General features: G+C 40.5%; 1 protein-coding gene across 2 annotated transcripts in view; it reads right to left on the bottom strand.

Moving 5' to 3' along the window:
* HSD17B3 (hydroxysteroid 17-beta dehydrogenase 3) overlaps nucleotides 1-21,844 on the bottom strand; it is a 38,877-nt gene extending 17,033 nt beyond the window's left edge. For both annotated transcript variants that reach the window (XM_032840496.1, XM_032840498.1), the window contains exons 1-2: nucleotides 21,663-21,844; nucleotides 18,329-18,375 (exon numbers count right to left, since the gene is read on the bottom strand). In XM_032840496.1, coding sequence (XP_032696387.1) covers nucleotides 18,329-18,375; nucleotides 21,663-21,816 — 201 coding nt within the window. In that variant the 5' untranslated portion in view covers nucleotides 21,817-21,844. The remainder of the gene's footprint in view (nucleotides 1-18,328; nucleotides 18,376-21,662) is intronic.
* Nucleotides 21,845-23,079: the final 1,235 nt, after the last annotated feature.

Here is a 23,079-nt window from a genome sequence, read left to right as displayed (position 1 = left end):
TGGTTTCACACAATGAATTTGCTGGTTGTCTTATGTAGTAAACTCTATTTCACATAGTTGTTCAGGCCCCATGGCTGAGAAAGTCTTTGCCATCTTCAACACTACGTTTCTAAGACTGTTTCAGGTGTTCAGTTCTAGCCAGTGCAAAGATTAAGAGAGGATAGAGAAGATATATCCCCTCCTTTAACCACCTTGACCAAGAAGTGACACACATCATTTCTGCTTGATACCATTGGCCAGTTTGGTCACATGGCCCCACGTAGGTGGAAGGGAGTTTGGGAAATGCCCCAGCTGCCCAGCCTCCTCCAGCTATGATGCTCCACTGTGGAAAAAAGAGTAGGGATCTGGGAGGACATTTAGGTGTTCCTGCAGATACTTTACATTTATTTGTTGTTTCCATGGATTAAGTTATTATGGAAAGCAGAAGAAACTCTAGAATGAAATACCTAGGTTCAATTCCTGTTTCCACCACTTAAACCTGTGAGCACAAGTTACCCAAACCAGACTTTCCTCATTAGCAAAAAGAGGGCACCAATAGACATACTTCATTAAATTGTTCTGAGAATCAAATGAAAAAACTCACTAGAAGTGCCTTTCTGACTGGTGTCAAAACTGTGGTTTTGATTTGTAGTTTCCTGATGCCAAGTGTTGTGGAGCACTTTTTCATGGCCATCTGGATGTAAAAGACATGAATTTGTCTTTGCTATAGTATAATGAAGTTCAGTTCTCAGTTGCCCAATACTTGGCAAAGCTGTGGACGTCTTGTGTTGAGCCAGTGGAACCAGTGGATAGAAAAGGTAGGGCTGGAACTGAGGTTTCTCTTTGTGATTAGGAACTCTGCCCAGCCACCAAGCCAAGTGAATTCTTTTATTCATTGTAATAGTTTCTTCATCAATGCTTGGCCTTTCACCAAAGACAATGATATTTTCTACAAGGCATAGTTTTGTCCCTTCCTCTCTAATATTTGCATAATTTTAGTCTCATTATCTTGGCTAATATCTCCTTAAGCAAATATATGGTCTGTTCTCTACCATACTGAGAACATTTAAAATGTTTCTCAGCACCAAGTATGAGGTTTCCCATTATTTCTGAAAGTTATTTTTAATCAATTGAGAACATTTTCATCTATTCCTTTTTGCCATATCCCTTCTTTTTTAAATGGCTGGGTTCTAATTCTTAATACTTAATTTGGATCCCAATTCTCTTACATTACCTTTGTCCCATTTTTATATCAAAGTCATGTTAATCTGTCTACACAATTCCTGAAAACATGTTCGCATCTGGAAATGACCAGAAGACTTTGTTTTACCTAAGACGGATCAGCGAAGTAAAGGGACCAGAGGCAGAGAAAGAACCAGAGCTATGGGACAGGTTCAAAGAGACAAAGGGAAACTGTGATCATGAATGTGTCCCATGAGCCCTGCCAAGAACACTTATCTCAAAAACTGGTCACACTGGATACTGCTGTTTCTGAAAGAGCCATGGAAATCTCCCACAGTGGTTGCAAATTCATCAAATATTTCTCTTTCAATCAGTTTCTACTTTCAGTATTTGAAGTTATATTGTCAGAAATAGAATAAGCTCAATATGAATAATATGTAGCTTATTGATATGACCATTTTTCTTTTATTACCTTGAATTTTATTTTGTCTAATACTGATATTGCTCCCACTCCTTTCCTTTCTTTTTGCATTTTCCTAAGATATGTTTTTCCATCCCTTTACCTTCAACTTTGCTGTACCTAACATTGGATTTTTTTTTTTTTTTAGCTCTTTCTGAGTGTCTGTCATTTATCAGGAAATATAACCAAGTCATGTTTATTGAGACTACAAATTTACTACATTGGCTCTGGCTATCTTGTTTTAGTCTTTCTATTCATAGTGTTTCCCTTATTTTTGTTCTTGCTTTGTAGTAAGCAAGACAGGATAGGCAAAGCTGGAGAGACAAAATAGCCCCAAATCTCAGTGGCACAATACAAAAGAGGTTTGTTTTTCCTCACACCATGTCTTCTGCAGAGAACCAGACAGTCCAGACCAGCTCCCTCCATGCAACGACTCAGGGATCTAGGTGTTTTCCCAGGGCTCAAACTGAAACAAGGCAAGCAAAGGACCTACGTGTAAAATTTAAGGAGGGCCTCACTCTCTGGTTCCTGGTCACCACACATGCCTCACCTCAGTCCCAGCCCTCCCTTTCCTATCCACTGGCTCCACTGGCTCAATACAAGGCCTCCACGGCTTTGCCTAATATTGGGCAACTGAGAACTGAACTTCATTATACTATAGCAAAGACAAATTCATGTCTTTTACATCCAGATGGCCAACAGACACATGAAAAAGTGCTCCATAACACTTGGCATCAGGAAACTACAAATCAAAACCACAGTGAGATACCACCTGACACCAGTCAGAATGGCTAAAATTAACAAGTCAGGAAATGACAGATGTTGGCAAGGATGCAGAGAAAGGGGAACCCTCCTACACTGTTGGTGGGAATTCAAGCTGGTGCAGCTACTCTGGAAAACAGTATGGAGTTTCCTCAAAAAGTTGAAAACAGAGCTTCCCTATGAATCAGCAATCACACTACTGGGTATTTACACTAAAGATACAAATGTAGGAATCCAAAGGTGCATGTGCACCCCAATGTTTATAGCAGCAATGTCCACAATAGCCAAACAATGGAAAGAACCTAGATGCCCATCCACAGATGAATGGATAAAGAAGATGTGAGATAGATAGATAGAAATAGATATAGATATAGATATAGATATAGATATAGATATAGATATATAATGGAATACTATGCAGCCATCAAAAAGACCCCAGAATCTTGCCATTTGCAACAACATGGATGGAACTAGAGGGCATTATGCTAAGCAAAATAAGTCATTTAGAGAAAGACAATCATCATATGATCTCTCTGACGTGAGGAATTTGAGAGGCAGGGTGGCGGGTCCATGGGGAGTAGGGAGGGAAAAAAATGAAACAAGATGGGATTGGGAGGGTGTCAGACCATGACACAAACACATGAAACAAACTGAAGGTTGCTGGGAGGGTTGGGGGGGTGGGGATAGGGTGGTTGGGTTATGGACACTGGGGAGGGTATGTGCTATGGTGAGTGCTGTGAAATGTGTAAGCCTGATGATTCACAAAACTGTACCCCTGGAGCAAATAATACATTATATGTTAATTTAAAAAAATTCATATCTTTTTGAAAAGTAAATTACAAAAACAAGAACAGCCTTTTTTTTTTTCCAAACTAAATACAGAACAACCAGTTCTGTATGTGGATTAGTAAAGCATTTCCATAAATGGAAAAGTATTCACAAAACAGTAAACATTTCATAAAAATACTTATAAGGAAAAGAATATACATCAAACCACAAGTTTGTATGTAGGAGGAAGAGAAATGGCAGATGGGAATGAAAGAAAAGAAACTGAGAGAGGGACCACATACAGATTGATGACAGCAATTCAGTCTTCTGTGTCCCTGATTAACAAATACAAAAGAGTCTATTTCTGGTTTTTGTTTTGTTTGTTTGTTTTGTTATTTAGGTTCCACATATAAATAAAATCACATGGCATCTGTTTCTGTTTTTGTTTTTTCCTGTCTGGCTTATTTCACTTAGCATAAAAGCCTCTCGGTCCATCCATATTGTTGAGAATTGCAGGATTTCATTCCATTGTGTATACATACCATATCTTCTTTATCCATTCATCCCTTAGCGGACACTTACATTATTTCCACATCTTGGCCACTGTAAATAATGCTGCAGTAAACATAGGAGATGGGTGAAACAAGTGAAGATTAAGAGGTATACAAACTTCCAGTTATAAAATAATTAAGTCACAGGGATGGAAAGTACGGCATAGGGAATATGGGGAATAATAGGGAATAGGGACTAATATTGGGAATAGGGAATAATATTGTAATAACTTCTCATGGTGACAGAGGGCAGCTACACTTACTGTGGTGAGCACTGAGTAATGGATAAAATTGTCTAATCATTGTGTCATACACCTGAAACTAACAAAATGTGACATACATGTCAACTACACATCAATTATATATATATACATATATATATATTATATATTATATATATATTATATATATATACATATATATGTATATATATATAATCCTACTGTAAAAAAAAAAGAGAAGGAAGAAGAATAAAAAGGGAGTGGAGGAAGGAACAGAGAAGGAAGGAAAATAAAAAACACTAGAGCACACCTGCCTGGATAGACCTATATTTTCATGGAAATAAGTGTAGTTTGTGTGCCATCTCCCAACCATCTGTTACTTATTAATTATACCAGTTCTGAGTTTTACAATACCCATGCTACCAAAGTTAATTTCTTGTTTATAAAAGTTTATTTTACAGCTACCTTTGGCCATTCTAGTTTATTTTTTAGCTAAGGTTACACCTGACCTTATCAATGAATAAACCCATTTGCACACTTTCTGACAAAGAATTTTGTATTTCCATGTTAAACTGTGAAAGAAAACTTCATCTCAAACTTAAAAACAATAAAAATGATGATGGCTTGATTTTTCTTTTTTTTAAAGATTTGACTTATTTATTTGAGAGAGAGAGCAGAGGGAGAAGCAGGCAGAGGGAGAAGCAGGCTCCCTGCTGAGCATGGAGCCTGATGTGGGTCTTGTTCCCAAGACCCTGGGATCATGACCTGAGCAGAAAGCAGTCATTTAACACTGAGCCACCCAGGTGCCCCAAATTTTCTTTTTTTTTTTTTTAAGATCACTCTAGAATGTTTTCTAAGAAGACTTGGCCTCATCTGATGCTTTGGGGCTTTGCTGTTACAGAAATTTAACAGTCCTTAGCCAAAGAAGGTACAGACAGCACACGGTAAAGTTAGGGACAGAGGACTTGTCAGGACTTCATAGTCTGACAGGGAAACTAACCCAGAGGTGACAGGCCATAACTGTCATACATTTCAACCCTGTAGAAAGTTAGACCATCTGATACCTAACTTGGCAATATTATCATGCATTCCTTTCCAACTGACTATTTAAATTCTTATTTCTCAAACACTCTGCAATCAACAATTTGGGTTCCTACTGGATCCTTCCTTACTAAGTCAAATAAAACTTTAACAAGTGCTACCATGCACTTTGTTTGAGAATTGTGTTTTTACAGCACTGAAGATAAAAAATACTGGTTGATCCTTTGAGTTACTTGGCTAAAGGGTCACAACAGTTAGACTATAACCCTAATATATACGAGATTTCAGAAATGACTAGACTACTGTGTTCTCATAAAGACAAAAGAATATCAGAGCAGAGTTTTTAAATCTCATTTTATGAAATTTTCAAGAAATACACCTAAAACATAAGGTCACAGTAAGGTTGAAACTAAAAGGAGAAACATAAGGTGAATACCAACCAAAAAGAAAAAAGGCATGGCTTTATTAATGTCAATCAAAACAGGCACTGAAGCATGTCACTGTTACTAAAAATAAAGACTAGTAAAAAGTTCAGGTCATCAAAAAGATGTAGCAATTCTAATCCTGGATTACCTAACAAGATAGCCTTAGGAAAGGTGCAAGGAGAGTTGAAAAATACACCATCAGAATAGGATATTTTAATTTCCCATTTTGGTAATTGCTGGATAATATACCCACACATTTGGTAAGGATACAGACTATTGAATCTACACAAATAATACACTTGATGTAATAGACATGTTTATACGCTAAATAATTGCAGGTCACATTCTTTCTAAAGTTGAGTCTTTTAAAAAAAAGCAAACTGATGAAACTGGCAAATCTCCAGCAAAATTAATCAAGAAAAAAGAGAGAAGTCACAAGTAAACCGTAAGCAATATTAGGAATGAAAAGGTGGGCATAATTAGAGATCCAACTGAATTTTAAAATGCAGAAAAGGGGTTAAGAGAGGAAACAGAACACAATAGTTAATTTTGCTACCTCCTGAAATCCCATTAAATGGGAAACAACTTTCTTCAAGAAAAACGTAAATGCACAGGGAGTAATAAGAGACAAGAGCAACCCCAAATTTTTGGTTCCTAGAGAGTATGAGCAGGATCCCAAGTCTTACACCAGCAAAGGGGTAAGCTGAGAACTGGAAAAATGTATACTATTAAAATCTTCCAAAATCTCAGGCAGTGCCAGCACCAAACCTGGGGTAAAGGGGGAGCTACATGGGGGAGTTTGCATAAGAGCTGTTGGGGAAGCAGTTAGAACCCCAGGTGCCCATTTCCATTCCACAGGTTAAAGACGGGGATTCCTCTCTGAGAGCAAGGGGCCACACAAATTATGCCCCTGCCAGTTCTGAATCCAGAAAGATGAGAGCCAGGTCTTTTCAGGCAGGAGGTTAGCTCTTCTCTGGGGAATCTCAGCCTCACCAAGACACTGGCCTGGGGCTCCCCAGAACACAGCACGAGCCCCACACACTCAGCGCCCAGACCCACCCCACGCTCAGACAGTCCGGGTAGAGTTCTCATCCCCTTGAGCCAGCTCTCCAACCCAGACAGACCAAGGAGTATCTGTGGGAAGCTGCTAACATAAAAGATAGAGAGCCAAACAGGAGGGGAAAAAAAAGCAACTTGGAAGGCGAAAACAGTTTTTTGAAAGAAGGGTCAATAAATTAAAAAACAAATATATATATATATATATATATATATATATATATCCCAGATGGGTAAGAAAAGCTGTTACTCTATACTAAGGACAGGTAGCTCTACAAAGGTGCAAACAAAACGCAAACAAGCGCTCAGAAATGGAAACAATTTTTAATCTCTTAAAAACAATTTTCATGGGGTGCCTGGGTGGCTCAGTGGGTTAAAGCCTCTGCCTTCGGCTCAGGTCATGATCCCAGGGTCCTGGGATGGAGCCCCACATTGGGCTCTCTGCTCCTCGGAGCCTGCTTCTCCCCTCTCTCTCTCTGCCTGCCTCTCTGCCTGCTTGTCATCTCTGTCAAATAAATAAATAAAATCTTAAAAAAAAAACAATTTTCATTCTTAATTTCTTAGAAATTTGAAATTTCAAAAGCAAATAACAAAAAGTGAAGTTCCATAAAACAGAGCCCTTTTGCAGAAAGGAAAGCAGAGGCAAAATGGAAATTGTGAGAAATAAAGAGACAAGTACAGGATGATTTCAGGATCTGAATAATAGGAGTTCCAGAAAAAAAATATAAATGACAGCTGAGTAATTGGAATTCCAGAAAATGAAGAGAAAGTGGGAAGAGAGTAAATGCCCTGGTATAATTTGCTTTATGGGGTGACCTGGCTGTGTCCCTCACTGCCTAACCTCTTGATACTTCTGCTTACTTTCTAAACATTCTGTTATTTTGTGAACCAGATGACAACCTTGGATTCAATTCCTTTTCTGCTTTCATTTTTTCAAACATAGGAAGAGAAGGCTACAAAAAAATTATGCCAATACATTTCAAAACTTAGGTGAAATGAATATATTTCAAGAAAAATATAAATTTCCAAAACTAATTAAAGAAAAAAATTAAAAATTCAAATAGTTCTACAACCACTAAAAATAATAACAATAATAATAGTCAGGTGATGCTGATAATGGTATAAATGAGTACTTTAAATTGTACCACAAAGAAAACTCTGGTGACAGATGGTTTTACAGATAAGTTCTATCAAATAGCCCCCCAAAAAAGGATAATGCCTAAATTGCACAAACTTTTTCAAATATTGAAAAAAAGGTAAAATTCCCCCATTCAGTTTATGAGGTCAATGAAACTTTGACACCAAAACTTTGGAAGCTAGTTGGCATTATCCAGTAATGTTGACAATGTATAACCTATGCACCAGCAATTCTGCCCCAGGGCATGTTCTCAACTCTTGCACAAGACCTTCAGGAGGCATGGACAAAGTGTTCATACCAGCAAAAACAGAAACTACTGAAATGTCCGTCCAAAAAGCGAAGTATAACTAAACCGGGATATATGTATGTCATAGAATATTACGCAATACTGAAAATGAATGAACTGTGCTCTGCGCACATCAGCATGGATGAGTTTCAAAAGCATAATATTGACCAATAAGAAACAGATTACAGAAGACAAATGAATCCATTGACATTAGGTTCAAAACAAACACTGCAACCAATATGTTGTTTAGGGATACGTACACGTGTAATACGACTTTTTTTTTAAGTCAGAAAATTGTTAACACGATGTTCATGATCATGCATCTGTCTTGGGGATAACAGAGGGGGAACACATAACACGACATGTGTGACCGGATAGCGGGCTTTAAGGACACTGAGGATGTTCTCATTCTCAACGTGAGTGATAAGGGACACATTAGTCATTTTATGACTTTTTGTAATCAAGTCTATGGATTACGTACACCTCTGTCTCTCTCTGTCTCGCGCACACACACACTACAATAACGTGGCATAGTCAAAGCTGGATCAGAAATTATAGGGCTGAGGTCAAGCCACAGGGTAGTAAGGACCAGGGGAACATAAAACTAATTCAAAGCTGTTATTTTCACTGAAGGCAATGTCAAGGGGAATAAGGTGAGAGTGCAACAGGAGTACTTTAGAGGAGAGGAATTGAGACATTAGGAAGAAGAATTTCCTCACTGAAAAGACAAAGCACCCCATAAGTTGCCAGGTAAACATGCAATGATACTCAAAAATAGGACAAAGCGGTTATTTTTTTTGGTTGGTCTGAGGCAGAACTGGCGAAGTGATTTTATTTTTTTCTTTTTAAGATTTTATTTATTTATTTATTTATTTATTTGTCAGAGAGAGAGAATGCACAAGCAGGCAGAGGCGGAGAGAGAAGCAGGCTCCCTGCTGAGCAAGGAGCCTGATGCGGGACTTGATCCCAGGATGCTGAGATCATGACCTAAGCCGAAGGCAGCAGCTTAACTGACTGAGCCACCCAGGCATCCCTGGCAAAGTGATTTTAATCTAAGGGCCAACTCCATGCCATTACCTGTCGCTGCCAAGAACACTGATGGGAGAAGCACGGTGCCCTGGTCACACCAGAGCTCAGAGCTGGGAGCTGAGCAGCACGCGCAGCTGCGTAGTCCCAGACGTTGGGGAGCACCAGTGGAACCACCCAGAGGTAGAGGAATGAAACCACACAATCTTTAGTCATGCATTTTGTTTCAAGTATTCTCTGGACATTAACAGTTAAGAATACATACATCAGAGACACAGAAAGTAGATGATGGAATTTTTGCTGCTTTCTTCTTTACATCTCTTTAAATTAAAAAAAAAAAGTACATAAACATCATTAGCCATCAGAGAAAGGCAAATTAAAACCACAATGAGACCTCAATACCCACCTATCAGAACAGCTACAATAAAAAAGAATGACAACACCAAATGCCAGAGACCATGTGAAGAAAATGAATGACTCATCCACTGCTGGTAGGAAGGGCAAAGTCACTCTGGAGATAGTTAGGATAGTTTTCTTAAAGAAAAACCAACCAACTAATTATGCAAATATCACACCCCCCAGAAATTGCTCTCTGGAACATTTATCCCAGAAAAATAGAAACTTCTCTTCACACACAAACTTATATACAAATGTTTATAACAGTTTTACTTGTATTGCCCCAAGCTGGAAACTACCTAACCTAGATGCCCTTTAGTGGATGACTGGCTGGACATCCACTAACCAGTGGTCATTCATGCCATGGAATACTACTCAGCCATAAAATTGAACAGACTCTCGATACGAGAACCCACCCAGACAGATCTCTAGAGAACTGGGCTGAGTGGGAAAAAAAAAAAAAAAAAAGAAAGTCAATCTAAAAAGGTTCCAGAGTGTATGATTCCATTTATAGAACTTTCTTGAAATAACAAAATTATAGAAATGGGGACCAAATTAGTGGTTGCTCGGGGTTAAGGAGGGAAAGGGAGATGTGTGTGGAGTGGGCAGGTGCTGTGTGGTGCTCAGCTGGGCATGAAGCCAATTGGGAAGCCAGAGAGGCTGGCCCAGTTTGGGGTTAGTTTGGCTGCTTTTTGTACCGGCCAGAGCAGCTGCACCTGCTCCCTTAGGGAACCCTGCCTGTGACCAGGAAGCACCCACTGGGAACCCTGAATGCCTAGAACCCTGGAAGGCAGTAAATTTTATGTCTTTGACCTAAGCCTACTTGGGTGTTTGTAATTATTGGGATTTTTGTTGTAGCCTACAACAATTAGAGGTCATTTAATGCTACAGCTCTCATCCCCCACAACCCCGTCAGCAGATGGTGTGTTTCAAAATGCAAGCAAGTCTGCAACCAAACCCTGCCAGATAGAAAGATTTACTAGTAAGCTGGCACCAAAATAGTCATGAACCTGTTTTTACAGGTTTGTGGAGTCCCAGCTCTCTGTCCCTTAGGCCCTCTGTGAGGATGTCCTCCCAGGAAGATATGATAAAGGCAGGACCTGGTCAGCCCTCTAGTGGGGTCAGGAATCCTCCACGAAGCAGTAGGACAGGAGACTAAATCAGCTCAAGGCCAAGGGCTACTCTGCGGCACTACAGATCTGACAGTTTTGTTCCTACAAGGGTAGAAGCAACTGTACAAGATTTCAAGCCAATCCACACATCTTGAACTGCATTTCCTCAGGAAATTATTTATAACATCTGTTAGGCTAAGGGAAGACCATCTAACGAAAGTCCAGTTAACTGAAGCATAGATGTTGATGAACTCTGATTTAGCATCTTTAAAAATTAACCGAACACTGGATTTGGCTAGAATCTAGAATTTCTGGCTAGAAACAGCACAGCCAAATTGGGTAACTTGGGGAGAGTTTAATAAAAGGATGTTTTGCAATGTATGGGTACGGTATAAGGAAACGACAGGACTCTGGGGCTAAGAATAGCAGAGCCTCTGTCACCTGCGTGCCCCAAAGGGCTAGGGAATGAACAGTGGCCAGAGCTGGAAAAGGCAGCTGTGTGGAAAGGGCCACCTAACAGAGTTATACCTGCAACAGAGGGACACAACCAGTCCCTTAGACCCACAGGGAGACAGCCGGAAAAGAACCCCACTCTCCTCCGCGCCTCTTATCTGTTGCCAGTGGCTCCCAGTGGTCTAACCCACCAAAAACCAGAGTCGAGCTGAGCCTGTCCGGGCAGCTCAGCCTCCTGGGCACAGAGCAGGATGAGGAAGGGCAGATAGTGGGTCTTGGAGAGGCAAGAAGAAACCCAACACACACCACCTCTGGGTGTTAGCTTTCACGGACAACCAACCACTGCAGAAATGTGGACTAAGACTCACCTAACTTAAACATAAAGTTGTCATACAACCCAGCAATTCCACTCCTGGGTAATCTATCCAAGAGAAAGGGAAACGTATATTCACACTGAAACTGGCATATGATGCTCACAGAGGCGTTATTAGACAGATGGTCTCTGACTTACAATGGTTTGACTTAGGATTTACCGACTTCACAATGGTGCAAAAGTGATACACATTCAGGAGAAACCATACTCTGAACTTTGGGGTTTTTTGTGGGGTTTTGTTTTGTTTTGTTTTTTCATACTCTGAACTTTGAATTTTGATCTTTTCCAGGGCTAGTGAAAGGCGGCAGGATCCTCTCTCATTTACTAGGCAGTAGCCACAGCTCCCCTCAGACAGTGATCAAGAGGTGGTGAAGGACCTGTAACACTGACAACCATTCTGTACCCACACAGCCATTCTGCGTTTCACTTTCAGTACAGCATTCCATAAATTACGTGAGGTAGTCAATTTTTATTATAAAATACGCTTTGCGTCAGGTGATTTTGCTCAACTACAGGCTAATGTAAGTGTTCCGAACACATTTAAGGTAGGCTAGGCTAAACTGTGATGTTTGGTAGGTTAGGTATGTTAAATGCATTTACTCCTTATGATATTTTCAATTTACAATGGGGTTATATCCCTATAATAGGTTATATCCCTATAATAGGGATATAACCCCATTGTAAGTTGAGAAAGATCAATATAGCCAAAACATGGGAACACCTATGCTTCATCCAACTGGCAAGTGAATAAATTGGGTATATCCATACAATGGAATATTGTTCTTCAATAAAAAGGGAAACACTGCCAACACTACAACATTACAACACTGGTGGAACTCCAAAACATTATGCTAAGTGAAAGAAGTCAGTCAAAAAGGACTGCATATTGTGGGGTAGCATTTGGACAAAATGTTCAGAAAGATCAATAGCAGTCCAGGACTGGGATAGGAATAGGGAATTAAGTGTAAGATTACACTTAAGAGCAATCTAGTAAGATTGCTCTTACTAGAATCTTACTAGGGGGTTGGAAATGCTCTACAGCTGGATGGTGATGAGGATGAACACTTGGTGGATTTACTAAAAATCCCTGAATTGTATACTTAAAACAGGTGGATTTTATGGTATGTGAGTTAAATCTCAAGAAACTGTTTAATATAGAACACCAACTGACCTACATGCTAGCATATCATCTCTGCTAAAGTATTTTAAAAATAAATCTACATTCATTTTAATTGGTGATCTTCAGCCATAAAGGATTCTCTCAAGCCCCACCCCTGGCCTAGAATCTCTAGAGTGAGGTTTCACTTTATAAAAAATAGTCAACCAATATCCAGACATACAAAAGTAATTAAGGGTGATCCTCTGCATCTGTTGTTCCCTTTCAATAGTCAACAACCTAGGACATTTAACCATGACACACAAAAAAGTGTGTTCACCGATGGTTCTACTGGAACACAACTATTATTTAAAAGGTCCTAAAAACCACAGAAAATCTCTCAAGGACTATGATGTCGATTTTGAGTGACTCTAGATAAATCTCCATCCAATCTCAGGCCAGACTGAGAAAAGGAGGGGAAAGTGGAGGAAGTTTCTCTAAAACAAAAACATCTTCAGCTAGCGCATGTCTCATGCCTTCCTCTAAAAAAAAAACCACTGCAGAAAAATCAAGCCAATAGGAGTGAACCGTGAAGTAAACTATGGGCTGTGGGTGGTGATGAAGTGTTAGTGTAGGTTCATCAGTCGTAACAAATATTACTCTAGAGGGGGATGTTGATAGTGTGGGGCTACACATGTTTGGGGGTAGAAGGGATATGGGAACTCTCTGTGCCTTCCACTCAATTTTGTTGTCAACCTCAAACTGTTATAAAAAAAAATTAAGTCTATTTAATTTTTTAAAAATAAATGGAAGATAAAAAGATTAAAAAATAAAAAATCGGGACTGTCCTATTTCAAGACTGACCCTGCCAGTGATATACCAGAGTTTTCCCCTCTCTCTCCCTATGAAAAACACTCCCCACAGGAACCTCCAAACACTCATTTTGAGCCTTGGAATCCATCAAAATGGTGGTCAAAGAATGAAGCACCTTTGTCTCATAATTCACTTCATCAGCCTCCTGAAGAGAAGATTGTCCATTAAATGGAAAGCAATTTACATTTTCAGCACAAAGGATGCTTGCTTCCTGGTGGGCTTCCAGCCTCTCCTGAGTTTTGCCATTCCTCTCAAGAGCCACGGACATTTTAAAGGTTCTATGTGAAGTGGTCTGGGCCAGGAGGGGGTGGTGCAGAAAACACTTGTCTGGGCTAGCATTGTTCCCTTTGTCCACTTGAGCAGGGCTCAATTTTATTTCTAGAATGTCCTAGCTGACAGGCTCCATACACGGTTTTGCCTCTTTTCCTTTAGGGAGTTAAGCTACAGAAGCACTCCCTTTCCCAGAATGCACTGTGGCACCGTCCTACAGAAGGGCTGCTTCAGAGATGAATGTGCCCTGTTTCCTTCTTTATGTTATGGCCTGCCTCAGGGAAGAGGCTTGCGACTGCTAATCTGTAACAGGTGGTGGGAACACAAGGGAAAACAAGGCCCCCTCTGTATGGCAGTGAATAAAAGAAATTCAGGTGCTGAAGGAACAAAACTGGTGTGAAGACGGGGTGAAGCAGTGGCCTCACAGGGAGGGAATAGTGGACCGCTTTTGTGCTTCCTCCCCCAGCCACCCCTCATCACAATTGTTTTCCACCTTCTTCCAGTACTACTTGAAATTCCCTTAGCAGGAGGCAAAGCGACTCTTGCCACACCAAATATGAATACAGATTAAGCTAAAATGAAATATAAAATAGGCTCCCAGAAAGATGAAGAAATACTTTTCCCCATTCCTACCATGATATGCAACTAAATGACTCTAAAAGATAGGGAGAAGATGAGGTAGGGGCCAAGACCCAAGAAACAGCAGAGTGGTGAGTTCCTGGGTTTTCCTTTTCCCTCATACACCCCAGACTTATTGGTGGAAAAGCTGGCAATTCAGAAACACCACAGGTACAGACATACAAAGTCCCAACAAAAGTCTGCTCTCTCTAACCAAAGGACCAGAAAAGAGACAGCCTAACAAGGCAGAAAAGTATAGAAAAGAAGTGCTTTACTGCAGGTAAACAGCTTTAAAAAAAAACCAAACCTATGGTCCCAACCCACCTTCATCCATAAAAGCTGAGTCAGGAGCTGAGACTTCCATCCTGTGAGACCCCAGCCAGGCTGGCATCCAGGAAGTCTGAATGGGGAGGCAGAACAATCATCCCAGCCTCCTCCTCCCATCTCAGCAGACCTGAACTTCTGCTTCCACCTATCAGTACCAAGGTGAGCTTTCCCTTCCTTCCCCACCCCCTTCCCCTGGGATGGAAAAAGAGGAAGCCTCAAGGAGGGTCAGGACTTTCACTACCATGCTAGTGGTGGTGAAGCCACCTCCTCCAAGTACCACAAGCAGCCTCCTAGGGAGCAGTAAGGAGGCACTCTTGCCTCCCCACTCTGAGGGGCCCAGTAGGGAACTGACACTCCCAGCCCCACGCAGGAGTACCAAGGAGGCGATACCCGCCAATGGAGGCCAAGTAGAAAGCCTGGGCTTCTACCTTAGCTGGTAGGAACCAGCTGGCACCCCCTCCTCCTTCTGCTGAAGCAGGGTACAGACCCAAAACAGATTTAAATAAGATCCAGACTCTCATAAGAGAAAACCAAAAATGACCACAATTCAAAAGTTCCTCATCATACCAAGAACCAGGAAGATCTCAATTTGAGTGAGTTAAAGACAATCAATAGATGCCCACATTAAGATGACACCAATGTTAGGGTTCTTGGATGAAGACTTTTTTTTTTAAGATTTTATTTTTCAGAGAGAGAGTTAGCAGAGGGAGGGGCAGGCAGAGGGACAAGCAGACTCCCAGCAGAGCAGGGAGCCTGATGCAGGACTCAATCCCAGGATCTGAGCCAAAGGCAGATGCTTAACTGACCGAGCCACCCAGGCATCCCTTGGACTAGGATTTTAAAGCAGCCATCCTAAGAATGATTTGACAAGCAATTACAAACATTTTTAAAACAAATGCAAAAAGAAAATTTCAGTAAAGAAATAGAAGTTATAAAGGAGAACCAAATGGAAACTTTAGGACCGAAAAATAAAAGAAAAGAAATTAAAAACTCAATGGATGGGCTCAGTAGCAGAAGGGAGGACATCAATGAAAGAATCAGTGAATTTAAAGATAAAACAATAGAAATTACCCACTCTAAACAATAGAAAAAAAATACAATGAAGAAAATGAACAGCATCTCAGAAACCCATGAGACTGTAAGAAAGAGCTAACATCCATGTGACTGGAGTCCCAGAAAAAGAGAAGCAGCCTGGGCAGATAAAGTATTCAAAGAATAGTGAATTAATTCAAGAGGCTGAGCAAAACTCAAATAAGATAAACCTAAAGAAATCCACTCCAAGAAACATCATAACTAAACTTCTGAAAACTAAAAAGTGGAAAAGTCCTGAAAGCCGTGAGAGAGAAAAATACCTTTTCAGGGAAAAAGCAATTCAAATTACACCAGACTGATCAGAAACCAGAGAGGCAAGAAGAAAACCATACATTTCTCAAGTGCAAAAAGCAAAGGACTGCCAGCGCTAAATCCTATACCCAGCAAAATTATCCTTCAGGAATGAAAGGGAAATCAAGACATTCTCTGATGAAGGAAAACAAAGAGACCTACCCTAAAAGAATAGCTAAAAGTAGTTCTCTAAACAGAAAGGATATGACAAAAGAAATGACCTTGGAGCATCAGGGGGAAAGAAAGAATAAAGGAAAGAGTACAAATATGGGTAAGTACAATACATTGTCCCTCTCAAAAAAAGCAGTATATAGGAAAAAGAAGAACAGTTTAAACATCCAGTAAAAATAGTGGCTAACCCTGGAGAGCTTACTCCAGGCAAAGCATTTTGCCTGCCTCATCCCATTAAACCCTTACAAAAGCCCCAGTGGGATTACCAGGTTTATCAATGTGAGAACCCTGCGGTAGGGTTTGAATACACAGATGTCTGATTGATTCCCGACCTTGGGCTCTTAACCTCTAGGTCAGTTGGTCTTCAGCATCTCACTCTGAACTGTTTTCCTTGGAGGAGCAGTTAGCAAGCAGACCAGAACAGACTCTCTGGAAGGTGAAGAGCCTGAATGAAGGGGAAGTAAGGGACCCAGAAACATGTTGAACACAGACCTAGAAAAGAACAAGAGGAAATGAAGAAAAAGATTCTACGAGAAAGAGCAAAGCAAGAATTAGAACAGAAACAATTTAGAAGTTGGGAGATATCTTTTGCACTGGTAAAGACACAAAAACCCAGAGAGGATGGGCAACTTGTCCAAAATCTCCAGACAGTGGGTACCAGAGCAAGGGAAGGAACCCAGAGTTCCTGACCTACAGGCCATCGCTCTTGGAAGCAGTAAAGAAAAGAATAGCTAAGTTTTCACAATGTCTCCTCTAAGTAGAAAGAAAAGTGTCTGAGTCTTAAGCCATCAGGGGACCCTTAGTAGGTCAGGTCAGCCTGAATTTGAAGAAAGAATCTGGAAAATCATGAAGAAAGAATCTGGATTTCAAGGCAATCCAGAGAACCTTAGTACCTTGGTAAGGTTAAGGCCATGGATCTTTTGAATGAGGGATTAGGCCTTCTCTAGAAACCTGGTCTAAGGTGGAAAATAGTTATGTAAAAGGTGATATAGTTCTAATGCAAAGAGCCAGAAGAGCTTTCCTTCTGATTTTTGGGTGAGGAAGACACAAGGCTGTGGAAAGTGGTTGCTGAGAGTTCTCCCCAACTGCCACAAATACGACACCTATCTCCTGAATGTTGGGCACTACCAGTCATCAGAAAGTTGCTATATACAAATTAGGATAAGAGCAAAGAACTCTTGGGGCACCTGGGTGGTTCAGATCGTTAAATGTCTGCCTTTGGCTCAGGTCAATGATCCCAGGGTCCTGGGATTGAGCCCCGAGTCAGGCTCCCTGTTCAGCGGAGAGCCTGCTTCTCCCTCTCCCTCCCATTCTGCCTGCTTGAGCTTTCTCACTCTCTCTGTCAACTAAATAAATAAAATCTTAAAAAAAAAAAAAAAAAGAGCAAAGGACACTTCAACTCAAAAAAAGAAAGCACAATGTCCACACCAAAGAAATTATATTGGAAGTTAGGGGACAGACCTGAATGAGTGCCTCTGATGTACCTTGCACTGTCCATTTCACACAAGATGGTTTGGCGCTATCATGACTCAGGTCTTTGGGGACAGGAAGATGCACTGTCATTGAATGTAGCTTCTGTAATTGAAGTGCTTGTCATTATAGATTTAAGCGTTATTGATTTTTTTTCATCCTTTCATAATTTTGATGATTCTCTTTCTTCTGTTGTATGATTCTAGAGGTCAGTGTAATCAGCATAATGAAGAAATAAAATAATAGGAATTCCAGGAAACAATATTTCATGAATGAAAGTGGACTTTGTAAGAATAATAATCATAACAACAATGGCAACATACAAAACTACCCATGCCATAAGTGCATTTTTAAAAACTTTAACTACCCATACATCTATCTATCTGCAGATAAACACAAAGCCTGGAAGGAAATACTCAGAGACACTAATTGAATTCCAGTGACTCTCGGCTCTATCATATCCTCTCTTTATGTAATATTTTAGAATGCCTATTAATCTTGAAATGCCAGTTGTAGGTAATATGTCTTGCCTATACAAATAATCTTTTAAAAATCAGTGTATACCCTACCTATGAGGTAAGGAGTTTATAGTTTTAATTGTACTTAAACATATAAACTTTTATGTTACAATTACACTAGAAAATAACAGTGTCTCCAGAAATTCCTAAAACAGCTCCTAAGGGATGGTTGTCACCTCTAAATATCATTGTGGTTTTTTGAAAGCTATCCATAGAGTGAGATGATGATTTCCTTTTTTGTAGAAAAATAGTTGCCTTCATAAATTCATGTCTATGGATTTTATAACCAGAAACTTAGCGTTGGGGGTCCCTGTCATGTGATCATAGTTGTTCATTACAAGGGGAAGGGAAATTCTCCAAGAACATAACTTACCTCAAATGAATAAGCTTTCCCAATCCCATCTCCTGCTCCAGTGATCACTGCAAAAAGCAGAAATGCTTTTAAAGGACACAATTAATCTTTAAAGTGCTCTTTGTCCCACCAGCTACGTGTTTTTGCAGGCTTCCTGCCTGGGACCTGCTATACAGTCCCCTACTCCACTCAACCCTGGAGCTTCCAGCCCTGACGCCCCTCATTCAATGTTCCAAAAGAAACACTTTTTGGAGGGGTTGGTAAGGCTGGAGAGGATAGCCTCCAAAACAAAACAAAGAACCTCAGCCAGGGACATTTCATTCAGACCCCAAACAGTGTACCCTATTATCTCTCAACCCACACTCCCAACTGTCACAGTAAGGACATTTCAAGATTCTTCCAAAAGTCGAGTGTTTCACTCTTTCCATCCCACCCCCACAGGACAGCAGCACTCAAAGTCCATGAAAGATAAGGAACTTAACAAAGAGGAAAACTCAGAAATGCAAAAAAGGGATACAATGAAATAAAGGGACCCGAAGAATCTGCAGTCAGGGTCTCTATTGATTAACATGTAAAAATCAGATTGACTTAGTTCTTTTATATCCAACGTTAACGCACATATTTTATGACTGAGCTCCAAGGTAAACCACATTCGAGCAAATGTCACAATTTGAAATTATGCTACAGTTCAGCATTTACGCATCTGCAATTTACCTTTGCACAACGATCAGAGCGTACACTTTCCAAGTGTGAATAGAACATACATTTAGCTTATTGAGAAAAAGAGCCAAGCTGTGCAAGCTTCCAGAAACACATTAGCAGAACGTTCTCATTATCTTTTTTTTTAAGATTTTATTTATTTACTTATTTACTTATTAGAGAGAGAAAAAGAGTGTGAGCAGGGGGTGGGGGGCAGAGGGAGAGGGACAAGCAGCCTCCACACTGAGCATGGACCCCGACTTGCTCATTGATCTCACGACCCCAATATCATGACCTGAGCTGAAATCAAGTCAGATGCTTAACCAAATGAGCCACTTAACTGCCCCAGGACACTCTCATTTTCATAACTGCTGATAGTTTTATTTGTTCACTTGCTTATTTGTTTTTCCTCCTAGGTGAATCCGTGCATATTACCTTGGTCCTCCCAGTGCTGTGCTCAGGGTCATCTTCTGCCTCACTTTCCCCTCCCTTATGGGAATCTTCCAACTCACCCAGTATAGGGTCTGTACTATAGACAAGGTAATAACATCAGTAAATGGCTGGTTTTTATTGAGTGCTTACTCTTGGCCATGTACTGTTTCAAGTGTTTTAGATGCATTATCTCATTTAATACTCAAAACAAGTTCATAAAGCAGGGACCATTGTTTTCCCCAGTTTATAGAGGAAAAAGCAGAGGGAGAGAAAAGTTAGTAACCCAATCAAGGTCACATTGCTAAGAATGATGACAACAGGGTTTGAAACCCAGCTATCTGATTTTGGGAGCTGCAATTCTAGGAAGATGCACCAATGACATAATTTCCTAATCAACTACAGAGTTCAGAGGAGTTAAACACTTTAGTCTTTAGTAACTGGATTTTCTTCTGGCTCTCCACCAGAAATAATATGCTCTCCCAGAGATCTACCTAGGCTCAAAGACATCTTAATCTTGCTAGTGATAATTCTATTCAATATTGACTCAAAGAATAAGTTAAGATTACATTTGGGGGGTCTTTTTTTTTAAGATTTTTGTTTATTTGACAGGTTTATTTGCCACAGTGAGAGAGGAAACATAAGCAGGGGGAGTGGGAGAGGGAGAAGCAGGCTTCCTGCTGAGCAGGGAGCCTGATGAGGGGCTCGATCCCAGAACCCTGGGATCATGACCTGAGCTGAAGGCAGCCTCCTAACGACTGAGCCACTCAGGTGCCCCAAGATTACATTTTATTAAATGGGAGCCAAGGAGATTTAAGAACAACCCCACCCCCAGCCAAGTGTGTGAGCATTTGGATCTGTGTGGGGCAGGATATTTGGATCCAGAATGCTGAAGTTCAAGCTATTTAGCAAGTTTTCTGGAGATACAGCCCCAAGAGTGAAGGCGGGTTTGCAGACACACACACACACTCTCTTCAAATGTAACATGCAACAGTTAAAAACCCATTTTTCATTCCAAACAGCTTTCACATGGCAATTTTTTTTTAATATCTGCTACTAAGGTTGTACAGTTGCTGGCTTTAGCAACTAAAGATACAGCATGCCCAGATAAATTTAAATTTCAAGAAAACAACAAATACTTTTTTAGTATAAGTATGTCCTGTATAATATTTGGGAAGTCATATACTAAGAAAATCATTCCTTCTTTATCTAAAATTCTAATTTAACTCTGTAACCTATACTTTATCTGGAAGCCCTATAAGGTTGTTTATAATCTCTCCTATTTAGCCTGGCATGGTACTCTTAAAGCTGTTTAAATTCTTTGTGTTTTTTGTGGGTTTTTTTTTTTAATTTGACAGAGAGAAATCACAACTAGGCAGAGAGGCAGGAGGAAGCAGGCTCCCCGCGGAGCAGAGAGCCCAATGCAGGGCTCGATCTCAGGACCCTGATTACTGAGATCATGACCTGAGCCGAACGCAGAGGCCCTAACCCACTGAGCCACCCAGGCGCCCTGTAGGTTTTTTTTTTAAGTCACTGTCTTTCTTGGATTTCTTCATGTAACCTTCACATGTCATTCAAAGAGATGCTAAAACCATAGCCTCATATTTTTCACCTTAAACCCAGTCATCAGGCTGACATTCTGTGTGGTAGTTCCAGAAGATAAATCCCTTTGGTAAGCAGTGATTAATCTACCTGGGACACAAACCAGACCCAAATTCCATATCTAATAACCATCTTGAACATTTCTTCCTATAGGGACATTTGTTACCTTGATTTTGTAATACCCTCACTTCATGAAAGGGCTTGGAGAAATTTTTTTTTAAATTGAAGTAAAATTCTTTGTATTTCTGAATTTTGATTCATCCTTCCACAAAATGGCAGTACTCTGAGCCTTCAAAAATCTGGAGAAAAGAATGCAGAAATTTCTGCAGTACATATTGTTTGTGTCACCAGAAATTCCAAAAAGGAGAGAACCCAACTAATAAGTAAAGAGGACAAGCACAGAGGCAAGAATTGGGGGGCATTCTTCCAGTTAATTCTTCTCATGCCCCACAGCTTGTCTTTTAGACAATTTCCAGTTTTGCTCATACTTGCCAGGCACCTAAATAAAAGTCACTCAAAGGAATTACATCTTTGCTCTCAAAAGGGGAAAAAACGCAATTTATCTTTTGAGATATGTATCATAATGAGACATACCAAGAAACAAGAGATGGAAAGCTGTCTTTACCTGCCCATTGTCCCATTGACTTCAAGAAAGACTTCGGCAAAACTTTCCAGAAGTACCGGAGAATATATCTGGAGAATCTCACCCACTTCACCAGGTACACCAGGCACACCAGCAGTCCTACAAAAATGAAGAACTGTTCCAGAGCCACCCCCATGACTGCACTAGACCAGTTTCAGACCTGGTCTGGCCCGTCCATAGACCTCCGAGGGAGTGGCTATTCCGGACACAAGTCAGTCACCCTTTGGAGTCACCTGCTGCATTCCACTGTGTAGAGACATTTAGATTAGAGTAACTTCTTTACACAATCCTCCAATTCACAGGCTTTGGAAGAAAGTATTCTTCCTAATATTTTTACAGCACCATTAGCCTTTTGTGACCCTGGGGGAGCTGGTGAAGAAATAAAAGGAGGACATGAAGAAAGATAAAGCCTGGACAAAGAAAAATTGTCTACACTGGGTTCTCTCCCTAAATTTGGAAGCTAAAAAGGATGCTGAGAAGGATGCAAAATCCTGTAAGTCCTGCATTTATTTATTGAACAAATATTTATTGACTCTCTACCAGGTAGCAGTGTTGCTCAAGGCTTTGGGAACACATAATATTAAACAAGACCATATCATTGCCATGGGGGAGCTGAGATTCTAGTAGGGGAGATAGACAATAGGCCGCTAAATAAGATAATGTCAGATATCAGTGCCATGAAAAAGTGCTGTTCAAGGGGCTAGTGGACAATTACTTTAAAGAGTGTGTTCAGGAAGGGATTCTATGAAGAAGAGGCATTTTGAGCTGAAATTTGAATTAAGAGAAGGAGCTGGCCTTGCAAAGATGAGCTTCTCCATCTAGGCAGAAGGAACAGCTAGCTCAAATGCCCTGAGAGAGACCCATGTAATTGAGGAATAAATAGCACGACATAGCAGAAGGAACCGTCTGTAGAGAACGGTCAAGTAAGATAGAGGCATGGGAGGAGCCAGAGCTTCATGGTGAAGAGTTTGGACTTTAGTCTATAAGCAACAGGAAGCCACTGCAGAGGCTTAGACCGTAGAGTCATATAACCTGAATCCTGCTTTTAGAAGATCACTGTGGATGGTAAGAAAAGATGACCTTTTTGTGGTGGGAATGAAGGGTGGGCATGACCACCAAAGCAGGTGGAGTGAGGAGATAGTGGCAGTCATCTAAGAAGATTATCCCAAAGCTCAGCCCTTTGCCCTCTTCTTTTTCCTATCCACACTCACTCATTTGGTGGCATTATCCAATTGCTTGACTTCAAGGACTCTCTGTATGCTGAGGACCTACAAACGTATAATTTCAACCGTCACCCAGACAGGGTCATCCAGACTTGCATATCCAACTGCCCACTTGACACCTCCATTTGAATGCCTAATACGCACCTTAAATTTAGTATGTATAAAACTGGCTTCTG

Source organism: Lontra canadensis, unplaced genomic scaffold (genome assembly GCF_010015895.1).
Source record: "Lontra canadensis isolate GAN:19392208 unplaced genomic scaffold, GSC_riverotter_1.0 scaffold113, whole genome shotgun sequence".
In the NCBI taxonomy this organism is placed as follows: Eukaryota; Metazoa; Chordata; class Mammalia; order Carnivora; family Mustelidae; genus Lontra; species Lontra canadensis.
The sequence above is the reverse complement of the archived record's forward strand: the minus strand, read 5'-3'. Positions and strand labels throughout refer to the sequence as shown.